At 43.9% G+C, this 11,768-nt stretch overlaps 1 protein-coding gene across 2 annotated transcripts in view; it reads left to right on the forward strand.

The window, feature by feature from the left end:
* The window catches only part of KATNAL2 (katanin catalytic subunit A1 like 2), a 27,572-nt gene that overhangs the window by 5,506 nt on the left and 10,298 nt on the right, over window positions 1-11,768 (forward strand). The window contains exons 4-10 of one of the 2 annotated variants that reach the window (XM_015828526.1): window positions 407-504; window positions 1,380-1,478; window positions 2,882-2,959; window positions 3,903-4,001; window positions 4,830-4,893; window positions 5,879-5,997; window positions 8,905-8,996. In XM_015828526.1, the coding sequence (XP_015684012.1) occupies window positions 407-504; window positions 1,380-1,478; window positions 2,882-2,959; window positions 3,903-4,001; window positions 4,830-4,893; window positions 5,879-5,997; window positions 8,905-8,996 (649 nt within the window). The remainder of the gene's footprint in view (window positions 1-406; window positions 505-1,379; window positions 1,479-2,881; window positions 2,960-3,902; window positions 4,002-4,829; window positions 4,894-5,878; window positions 5,998-8,904; window positions 8,997-11,768) is intronic. The other variant, XM_029286696.1, reaches the window with a different exon arrangement.

The following is an 11,768-nucleotide window of genomic DNA, read 5'->3' on the forward strand; positions in this document are numbered from 1 at the left end:
GAAAAAGAAGAAGAAGAAGAAGAAGAAGAAGAAGAAGAAGAAGAAGAAGAAGAAGAAGAAGAAGAAGAAGAAGAAGAAGAAGAAGAAGAAGAAGAAGAAGAAGAAGAAGAAGAAGAAGAAGAAGAAGAAGAAGAAGAAGAAGAAGAAGAAGAAGAAGAAGAAGAAGAAGAAGAAGAAGATGATGATGATGATGATGATGGAGGTGTGTTATATATATTCACCACCTTGAGTTATTTGAAATATGCCTAAGACGGGACTAGAACTCACCGTCTCCTGGTGATTGGCCCAAAGTCACCCAGCTGGCTTTCATCCCTAAGGCGGGACTAGAATTCCCGCTTTGTAATCTGGTGCCTTAATCCCTAAACCAAACTAGCTCTAACTGCAGAATATTTTTTTTCCCCTTTACAGGAGAACGAAGGTCCTTTAAGTCGCGTCGCGTCAGAATTTGGTTTAAATGTATCTGCAATCCACAGAGGAGGCGGAGAAGGCCCTCATCCTAAAAGGGTTAGTCAAAATCCTTCAAACATCCAGGGTCTTACAGAACATTAAGGCGTCCAAGGGGAAAGACTTAATAATAATAATAATAATAAAGTTGGAAGGGACCTTGGAAGTCATCTAGTCCAACCCCCTGCTCAGGCAGGAAACCGTATACCATTTCAGACAAAGGGCTGTCCAGTCTGTTCTTGTAGACACCTTGAGTGTTGTATAATATATATAGACAGTCTCTGACTTAACGACCACAATTTCCCTTCCCCTGCAAGGCAGTTGTTAATTGGGTTGTGTCGGATTCCATGACCATTTTTGCTACCGTTGTTAAGTGAAACCCGCTTCCCCCATTGTCTTCGTTTGTCGGAAGCCGGCTGGGAAGATCACGAATGGGGATCGCAGGACCCCCCAGGATGCTTCAACCACCCCTAAATACACGCCTGAACTTTCAGGCTTGTAGGTTTAAGGACCAGTTGTAAGACACTTTTTTTTCCAGTGCCGTTGTAACTTTGAAAGATCGCTAAACAAACCATTGTAAGTCAAGGATGACCTGCGTTCCTTTTGGGGAAAGGGCAGGATTTGCAAATGAAGAGTGAAAAGAATTGTAGTTTTTAGCTTAATGTCGTGGTTCCGACAGGTGAAACCCTTCAAAGAACTTTGAGGCATTGTTTACCTTAAAGAATCTTTATTTGAGAAGCATAACATCGGCCTGGCTGAGGAATTCTGGGGAGTTGAAGTCCACCAGTCATCAAAGGGCCAAGTTTGAAGACCCCTGGTATAGACCTACATCCTTACACATAAGTAACATATAAATATCATTTTGGGATCGCTCCCTAATGTCTCAGGTACTCCAAGAATTCAGGCTTAGTAGGTGGTGTTGGCTTCTCCTGCAGGGCCAAATTATTGACTTCCGTGGGCTGATTCAGGATGCGATCAAAGGGGCCTCCAGCGAAATCTCCCTCCACAGCTTCAACTGCAATCCGGATCCTTCGGTAAGTGATGTTCTTTATAACCGAAAGCTGGCCAAAGTCATTCCTTTTTCGGAAACAATTATTTCGATTGGAAATATAACGGATCAGAAATGTTGATGGGTGAGAACGGCTTCCAGCACATTAAACCAGGATACATTATTCTACATCCTCTGTATCTTTGCAAAGCGAGAATAGAATAGAATAGAATAGAATAGAATAGAAAATAGAATAGAATAGAAAATGGAAGAGAAGAGAAGAGAAGAGAAGAGAAGAGAATATAGAATAGAATAGAATAGAATAGAATAGAATAGAATAGAATAGAAAATGGAAGAGAAGAGAAGAGAAGAGAAGAGAAAATGGAATAGAATAGAATAGAATAGAAAGTAGAATAGAAAGTAGAATAGAATAGAATAGAATAGAATATGGAATAGAATAGAAAATAGAATAGAATAGAAAAAATAGAATAGAAAAGAAAATAGAATAGAATAGAAAATAATAGAATAGAAAAGAAAATAGAATAGAATAGAAAATAATAGAATAGAGAATAGAATAGAGAATAGAATAGAATAGAATAGAATAGAATAGAATAGAATAGAATAGTTAAGTGAATCTGGCTTCCCCCCCACTCCCCATGGACTTGGCTTGTCAGAAGATTCCAAAAGGCGATCACATGACACACACACACACACACATACGGGACACTACGACCGTCATAAATAGGAGTCAGTTGCCGAGCGTCCGAGTGTTGGTTATGTGACCCTGGGGATGGTGCGATGGTCGTAAGTGTGAAAAACATTCTTAAGTCCCTGGTTTTCAGTGCCATTGTAACTTTAAAAGGTCACTAAATAAACTGTGGTAATTGGAGGACTACCGTATAGGTCTTTAGGGTTGGTAAATGGACGCCAACAATAGACAGACCAGGAGTCAACCCAAACCGTACTTTCCACAACTTGTGTTGGCTGTCATGGTTCCGACAGAGGAAACTCTTCAAAGAACTTTGAGGCATTGTTTACCTTAAAGAATCTTTATTTGAGAAGCATAGCGTGGGCACTAACACAGTCGAAGCCAAAAACTGGATTCCCCTCCCCTGAGCTCATAGTCTCAAAGCACAAATCCCTCCTCCAATTAACAGTCGTAAATCACATTCTCCAATTAGCTTGAAATGCAGGCTTCCCCTCCAGTTTTCCAGCCCGCCAATTCTTATCATCTCTTATTTCAATAACCTTGGTTCACACACTAGGTCCAGTATTGTTATGTCTAGCTAAACTCTCATGCACATTCGTACCCCGCCCCAGCATCATCTAACTCTAGCTCTAACTCTAAGAGTAAAACATAAGAAGAAAAGGGTTGCATCTCCCACTGTTGTCAAAGCAAAAACATCCGAGGTTAGCAGCGTTGACATCGACGTTTTCCATTTTTTCCAGGAACGCCTTTTAAAGCCTTTGGGCGCCTTGCTTGGGATGACAGCTGAAATGAGGGAGCTTGCGACGGTGGTCAGTAAGGTGAGTTTTTCTTGTCCGACCCAGGAGGGGGGTTGAACTGCAGCCTCGTTCACCGAGAGGGCTGATCCTCCTGTCCGTCTTGAGATTGGAAGTCAGGCGAAAGAGACAGGAGGAACATGAAGATACATCACAATAACCTTTCTCGCCTCAGCTTCACACTCTTACGGTAGCTTAGCAGATTCTCCCGTCTTATGGAGTCCTATCAGGTGCATAATTTGTATCTGCCTGGAGATAGCCATCCATGGTGGAGATACTATGATTCATGAAGACTGGGGGGGGGTCCTTGATGCTCTCTGAGCTTGGTGGCTTTCTAGCAGACGTTTCATTACCAAACTAGGTAACATCATCAGTGCTAGAAGAGAGTGGTGTTTATGGAGAAGAGGAGGAGGAGGAGGACTGTGGGGTCCTTGGTGCTTCTGAGCTTGGTGGCTTTCTAGCAGATGTTTCATTACCAAACTAGGTAACATCATCAGTGCTAGAAGAGAATGGTGTTAATGGAGGAGGAGGAGGAGGAGGAGGAGGACTGTGGAGTCCTTGGTGCTTCTGAGCTTGCTGGTTTCCTTGCAGACGTTTCATGACCCGGCTAGGGAACATCCTCAGTGCACAACTTCAATTGAAGTCCACAAGTCTTACAAGGTTGCTGAACTTGCACACACCCCTGAGTTCGAGACAGGACGAGACAGCCAGAACCTCAGTGGCAATTCTTGCAGACCCAACCAAGCTTGACGAATAGAGAAAGGCGCCGAATGTCGTAGTTCAGCCCCAGCTGACTCTTCCTTTCTGCCCACCCACCTCCCAGTCATGGCACCCGCATAGCAACCTGTCCTTTGTCGTGTTGCCTATTTTTTCTCAATTTTACGACTTATTTTGCGGCACATTTATTACGCTGGCACAGGAAAATGGGGGGAGACTGTTTTTAAGGAGATCAAACCGTGTCTTGCAGGATATCTACCTTCACAACCCCAACATCAAATGGGACGACATCATTGGGCTGGAGGCCGCCAAGCGCTTAGTCAAGGAAGCCGTTGTGTATCCCATAAGGGTAAGGAGCAAAAGTCACACAAATAGCCTCGCTTGTCGGCGGGCCAAGATATCTGACATACGGCCAACACTTGGGTCCAACATGTCTGCTGCTGAGCAAGGCGGTGGTTAAGGGAGCCACGCCTGATTTCATAGCCACGATGGGTGACTTTGGGTCGATCACCAGGAGACTGAGAGTTCTAGTCCAACCTCAGGCATGAAAACCATCTGGGTGACTTTGGGCTGATCACCAGGAGATTGTGAGTTCTAGTTCTGCCTTAGGCATGAAAGCCAATTGGGTGACTTTGGGCCGATCACCAGGAGCCTGTAAGTAATTCTGTCTTAGGCATGAAAGCCAATTGGGTGACTTTGGTTGATCACCAGGAGCCTGTGAGTTCTAGCATGACATTCGGAGTGAAAGCAGCTGGGTGATTTTGGGCCGATCACCAGGAGACTGTGAGTTCTAGTCCTGCCTTAGGCATGGAAGCCAATTGGGTAACTTCGGGCCACTCCTCTCAGCTCAGCCCACCTCACAGGGTCGTTGTGGTGGGGAAAACAGGAGGAGGGAATATGCATGCCCGGCGCCTTGAGTTACTTATAAACAATGAAGGTGGGATAACAATCAAATAAATAAATACAATCTAATGCTGGGTTGGATGTTCGAAAGGGAGGGAACCATTACATAAATAAAAGGGGGGAGAGATCCAGAAATACAGAATTCGCCACCCTGATGGCCTACATTTCCCCTGTAGCAACACCACTCTGATAAAAAAAATACTGGTTGGGTTACCAAAGTGACCTGCTAATCATTGTTTAGTGATGGTATTTTTTTAAAATCTTTTCTCCACAGTACCCGCAGTTGTTTACAGGCATTCTTTCTCCTTGGAAGGGACTTCTACTCTATGGGCCTCCAGGTATGAATTATTATTATTATTATTATTTAAATTAAATGTTGTGACTCCACTCCAATCTTTTTCATTCTCAACGCCAACAGTAGTAGTAGTAGTAGTAGTAGTAGTAGTAGTAGTAGTAGTAGTAATAATAATAATAATAATAATAATAATAATAATAATAATAATAATAATAATAATAATAATATAAAATTGAAAGGTCATCTAGTCCAACCCCCTGCTCAGGCAGGAAACCCTATACCATTTCGGACAAATGGCTGTCCAGTGTCTTCTTAAAAACCTCCAGTGTTGGAGAAGAGACGGAGGGAGGGAGGGAGGAAAGAAGGGAGGAAGAATAACAGAATAACAGAGTTGGAAGGGACCTTGGAGGTCCTCTAGATGATAGCTAGATGTAGATAGATGAGATAGAGATAGATTGATAGATATAGATGGTAGATAGAGATAGATAGATAGAGAGAGAGATTGATAGTTATAGATAGATGATAGATAGATGTAGATCGAGATAATAATAAATAATAATAATAATAACAATAACAACAACAACAACAACAACAACAACAACAACAACAATAATAATAATAATAATAATAATAATAATAATAATAAAGTTGGAAGGGACCTTGGAGGTCATCGAGTCCAACCCCCTGCTCAGGCAGGAAACCCTACACCATTTCGGACAAATGGCTGTCCAGTCTCTTCTTAAAGACTTCTAGCGTTGGAGCATTCACCGCTTCTGGAGGCAGGTTGTTCCACTGGTTAATTGTTCTATCTGTCAGGAAATGTCTCCTTAGTTCCAGGTTGCTTCTCTCCTTGATTAGTTTCCATCCGTTGCTTCTTGTCCTGGAGAACAGCTTGACTCCCTCTTCTTTGGGGCAGCCCCTGAGATATTGGAACGCTGCTATCATGTCCCCCCTCATCCTTCTCTTCATTAAACTAGACAGACCCAATTCCTGCATGTTTAAAATGCTGCTTTTCCTTCCTCTTCTAGGTACAGGGAAAACTTTGCTGGCTAAAGCTGTCGCTACTGAATGCAACACAACCTTCTTCAACATCTCCGCGTCCACCATTGTCAGCAAATGGAGAGGCGATTCAGAAAAGCTTGTCAGAGTAAAAATCCCTTTGCTTTCCTTTATACACGGATAAAACTTAAGAGGGAATTTGCTAACATATGGCCTAACGCAGGCGTTGGCTAAACCAATCCTCCATAGAAAGAGTGCACAGAAGAGCAAGAAAGATGTTTAGGGGACTGGAGGCTAAAGCATATAAGGAACGGTTGCTGGAATTGGGGATGTCCGGTTTAATGAAGAGAAGGACTAAGGGGTGAGATGATAGCAGTGTTCCAGTATCTCAGGGGCTGCCCCAAAGAAGAGGGAGTCAAGCTCTTCTCCAAAGCCCCTGAAGGCAGGATAAGAAGCAGTGGATGGAAACTGACCAAGGAGAGAAGCAACCTAGAACTAAGGAGAAACTTCCTGACAGTGAGAACAATTAACCAGTGGAACAACCTGCCTCCAGAAACTGTGGATGCTCCAACATGGGAAGTTTTTAAGAAGAGACTGGACAGCCATTTGTCCAAAATGGTATAGGTTCTCCTGCTTGAGCAGGGGGCTGGACTAGAAGACCTCCAAGGTCCCTTCCAGTTCTATTCTATTCTATTCTATTCTATTCTATTCTATTCTATTCTATTCTATTCCATATTTTCTATTCTATTCTATTCTATTCTATTCTATTCTATTCTATTCTATTCTATTCTATTCCATATTTTCTATTCTATTCTATTCTATTCTATTCTATTTTATTCTATTCTATTATTCTAATTATTTCAGCACGATTATTTGCCAAACAAAAGATCTAACATGCAACTGCACCAGAGTTCAGCTTTTATTTGTAGAGAGAAGTGTGTGTAATATACCTAGGTATTTAGCTCACCCAACTTTTAATTCTCTCCACATTCATTTTTGCTTATAAAAGTGTATTTAAAAATCTATAAAAGCCGCTCTAAAGGAACATTTTAGTCTCTACCGGCTATAGGAGGATTTGTTTGGCTTCTCTTTCTGGAATCATTCTCCTCCTTTATTATTCCCTTCATATTTGAGTAGGATTTAGGTGAAAAGATTTAAAATATAAAGACAGGATTATTTGTCTCTCTTCGCCCTTCCTCTCCTCTTTTGTGAGCTGTGGAGATTTAAGAATTATTCTGTATGTCCCTATCAAGGCAGCATTTCTAATATATTATTCCTCGTGTATTCTTATAATGAGGTTGCTTACAATATTTTACTCTAATAGCCACTATATTTTCCTGATCCCATGTCAGAAAACAAAATATACCACAATTGAGCTCAACGTTTCTGTTGCTAAGGGAAAGAATTGTTAAGAGAGTTTTCTTCCGTTTCTTGCCACAGTTGTTAAATGAATCACTGCAGTTGTTAGTAACACAATTGTTAAGTGAATCTGGGTTCCCCCGTTGACTTTGCTCGTCACGTGATTCCCCCCACCAGGACGCTGCAACCGTCGTAAATATGAATCAGTCGCCAAGCATTTAAATTTTGATCACGTGGCCATGGGGATGCTGCAGTGGTCATAAGTGTGAAAAACGGTCATAGGTTGCATTTTTCAGTGCTGTTGTAACGGTTCCTACGCGAACTGTTATTAAGTTGAGGACTCTCTGTCCCTTTTTAAAAAAAAAAAAATGACATTTTTTGTTTTAAATGTTCATTTCTTTTGCAGTATTGAATTGACACCCGTTTTAGCTGTCTCTAACTGAGGCTTAAAGCATCCAGATGGGAACAATCTGGTTTTGGATTGCTCTTTTTTTTTTTTTTTTTTACCACACAAAAAAGTTTGGAGGGGGTTCATAGATTACAAGAAGTGATTTGGGGCACCCTATAACAACAACAACAACAACAACAACAACAACAACAACAACAACAACAACAATAATAATAATAATAATAATAATAATAATAATAATAATAATAATAATAATAATAATAATAATAATAAAGTTGGAAGGGACCTTGGAGGTCATCTAGTCCAACCCCCTGCCCAGGCAGGAAACCCTATACCATTTCAGACAAAGGGCTGTCCAGTCTCTTCTTAAAAACTTCCAGTGTTGGAGCATTCACAGCTTCTGGAGGCAGGTGGTTCCACTGGTTAATTGTTCTAACTGTCAGGAAGTTTCTCCTTTGTTCTAGGTTGCTTCTCTCCTTGATGAGTTTCCATCCGTTGCTTCTCGTCCTGCCTTCAGGGGCTTTGGAGAATAGCTTGACTCCCTCTTCTTTGGGGCAGCCCCTGAGATACTTGAAGGCTGCTATCATAGTGAGAACAATTAACCAGTGGAACAACCTGCCTCCAGAAGCGGTAAATGCTCCAACACTGGAAGTTTTTAAGAAGAGACTGGACAGCCATTTGTCTGAAATGGTATAGGGTTTCCTGCCTGAGCAGAGGGTTGGACTAGATGACCTCCAAGGTCCCTTCCAACTTTACTATTTTTTATTATTATTATTATTATTATTATTATTATTATTATTATTATTATTATTATTATTATTATTATTATTATTATTATTATTATTATTATTATTATTATTATTATTATTATTATATCACCCCTCATCCTTCTCTTCATTAAACTAGACATCCCCAATTCCAGAGCAAAGAGTGTTTGGGATTTTGGCTGAGGGCTGTAGGGCAGAGGCCCCCAACCTTTGGGGCACCAGGGACCGGTTCCGTGGGGAGAGGTTTTTCCACGGACCGGAGGGTGTGTGGTTTTGTGTGCTGCCTGCATCCCACGGATGGGGCTTTGCTTGCTGGCATGCCGTGGCCCGGTAACCAGTCCACAGACCAGGGGTTGGGGACCCCTGCTGTAGGGGGCTCTGTGGCTACAAGCGGCAAAACCCCGCCTCAGCGGCTCATATTGCATTCTTCCAAATTTCCTGCAGTCAGAGAATGATCCCAAATGATCCCATTTGCCCCTCTTGATATTTCTTTCCTGACTTCTGTCTCCGTCTCTTGCAGGTATTATTTGAGCTTGCCCGCTACCATGCCCCTTCCACGATCTTCCTGGATGAGCTGGAGTCAGTCATGAGTCAGCGTGGCACCGTTCCAGGGTAACAGTTTTCAAATGGTCTGGTCTCTGTTACCTTTTTTTTCTTTTTTCCTTCCTTTTTTTGAGGGGACGGGGATGTCAAAGTCAACTCTCTTATTATTGGATTTTTTTAAAAAAAAAATATTTCAAAAAGAAATCTGTTAACCTTTAGAGGAGAATATTTGAAACTCCGGGTTGAACTGTGGGGTCCCTGGTGCTCTCTGAGCTTGGTTGTTTCCTTGCAGGCGTTTCATGACCCAGCTAGGTAATATCATCAGTGCTGGAAGGGAGGGGGGATTGTGGGGGGGAGGAGGAGGAGGACTGTAGAGTCCTTGGTGCTCTCTGAGCTGGGTGGTTTTCACTCAGACGTTTCATGACCCAACTAGGTTACATCATCAGGGCTGGAACGGAGTGGGGTTTGAAGAGAGGAGGAGGAGGAGGAGGAGGAGGAGGAGGAGGACTATGGGGTCCTTGGTGCTATATCCGAGTTTGGGTGTTTTCTTGCAGATGTTTCATGACCCAACTAAGTAACTTTATTAGTGTTAGAAGGGAGAAGGGTTTGTGGAATCATGGAACAGGAAGAGGAGGAGGAGGAGGAGGAGGAGGAGGAGGAGGAGGAGAAAGAGGAAGGACTGTAGAGTCCTTGGTGCTCTCTGAGCTTGGTGGTTTTCTTGCAGACGTTTCATGACCCAACTAGGTAACATCATCAGTGCTGGAAGGGAGTGGGGTTTGCAGAGAGGAGGAGGAGGAGGAGGAGGAGGAGGAGGAGGAGGAGGAGGAGGAGGACACGACCACTATGGGGTCCTTGGTGCTCTCTGAGCTTGGCTGTTCCCTTGTAGACGTTTCATTACCAAACTAAGCAACATCATCAGTGCCTGGCTGGCTCAGGAATTCTGGGAGTTGAAGTCCACAATTTGCCAAGGGCCCTGCTCTTGATGCTATTTTATCTGTTTAGCTCAGCAGGGAATAGAAAGAAATTTACAATCCCGTAAAGTGGATACTAGGGCAACCTTTTCGAGCGGTGCCTTTGTTTCTCCAGACCAGGGGTGGGCAACCTTGGCTCTTTTATGACTCCTGGACTTCAACCCCCAGAATTCCTGAGCCAGCCACACTGAGGGGAAAGGGAGAGGTTTCCAAGCTGAGCCAAGCTGGCTCAGGAATTCTGGGAGTTGAAGTCCACCAGTCATGAAGGGGACATAATTCCCTCATGCTGGCTCAGGAATTCTGGGAGTTGAAGTCCATCAGTCGTAAAAGGGCCAAGTTTGAAGACCCCTGGTTTAAATATTTAAATATTTTTCCTCACGGTCACATGATCAAAATTCAGGCATTTGGGCAGGGGTAGGCAACCTTGGCTCTTTTATGACTGGTGGACTTCAACTCCCAGAATTCCTGAGCCAGCCACACTGAGGGGAAAGGGAGAGGTTTCCAAGCTGAGCCACGTTGGCTCAGGAGTTCTGGGAGTTGAAGTCCACGAGTCATCAAGGGAGCCATAGTTCCCCCATGCTGGCTCAGGAATTCTGGGAGTTGAAGTCCACGAGTCATAAAGCGGCCCAGGCCTGGGGTAGGCCACCTTGGCCCTGTTATGACTCGTGGACTTCAACTCCCAGAATTCCTGAGCCAGCCATGCTGAGGGGAAAGAGAGAGGTTTCCAAGCTGAGCCATGCTGGCTCAGGAATTCTGGGAGTTGAAGTCCACCAGTCATAAAAGGGCCAAGGTTGACTACCTGCTCCAAACCAACCATTTTAGGCCAGGGAGCCGAAGTCCTTCAGCCAAGGATCATGTTTTGCCCATTTAGTTTCCACCCCACTTTGTCAAGAAGGGCCTGGGGGCTTCGGGACGACGGAAACAAACCGTCCCAGACCCTTCTCTATATCCCTCGAGGTCTTCTTGGTCAAGGGACCTGCCGCTGAAGGCCTCAAAGAAGTCCTTCCAAGGTGCTTCCCCTTCCCGAACTCATCAACGGACTTGCACAGTCACCAAGCGATACATCATATATATGAAAATTGGTTTGAATCTTTCTTAATTGGAGAGATGATTATAACATCCTAATGCCGGCTGGGCGGGAAGAGAAGATGATTAGATAAGCCTCGTGTGGATTAACAGCCCGTGTCGCTTTCAGTCGTCAGACAAATGACGCTGGAGACTTCTACCTGCAGGGGGAAAAGGATTGGGACCTTACGCCTGGCAAGCGTCCCCTTTGCCCCGGCTTTTATGGGTCTCTTTAATTGGCTCACCGAACAGGCTTTTATCTAGGGCAGTCCCTTGTTTTTCACATTCTAATCAGCATCTCTCTCCAGAGCTTGGGGGGGATCTAAGCCAGGGGTCATCACATTAAAGATTTTATAATGGCCCTTATCTTGCAGGGTCAGCGACCCCCGAAGGCCTTCAGAAAGACGGTCACAATTTGGCTTTTGTTCTCTTTGGCATATGGGGCTGGGAAGACTGCCTCCCCCGTGGGGAGGAGGGTATGGTGAATCTCCTTGTTCTTGTTCAGTTGCTAAGTTGTGTCCGATTCTTCGGGACCCCATGGACCAAAGCATGCCAGGCTCCCCTGTCATCTCCAGGAGTTTGCCCAAATTCACGTTTGTTGAGTTGATGACACCATCCCATCCTCTCATCCTCTGCCTCTCCTCCCTTGTCTCCAGGAATGTGCCCAAATTCACGTTCGTTGAGTTGATGACACCGTCTCATCCTCTCATCCTCTGCCTCTCCTCCCTTGTCTCCAGGAATGTGCCCAAATTCACGTTCGTTGAGTTGATGACACCATCCCATCCTCTCAACCTCTGCCTCTCCT

This window comes from Protobothrops mucrosquamatus, unplaced genomic scaffold, assembly GCF_001527695.2.
Source record: "Protobothrops mucrosquamatus isolate PMUCROS unplaced genomic scaffold, P.Mucros_1.0 scaffold4619, whole genome shotgun sequence".
Lineage (NCBI taxonomy): Eukaryota > Metazoa > Chordata > Lepidosauria > Squamata > Viperidae > Protobothrops > Protobothrops mucrosquamatus.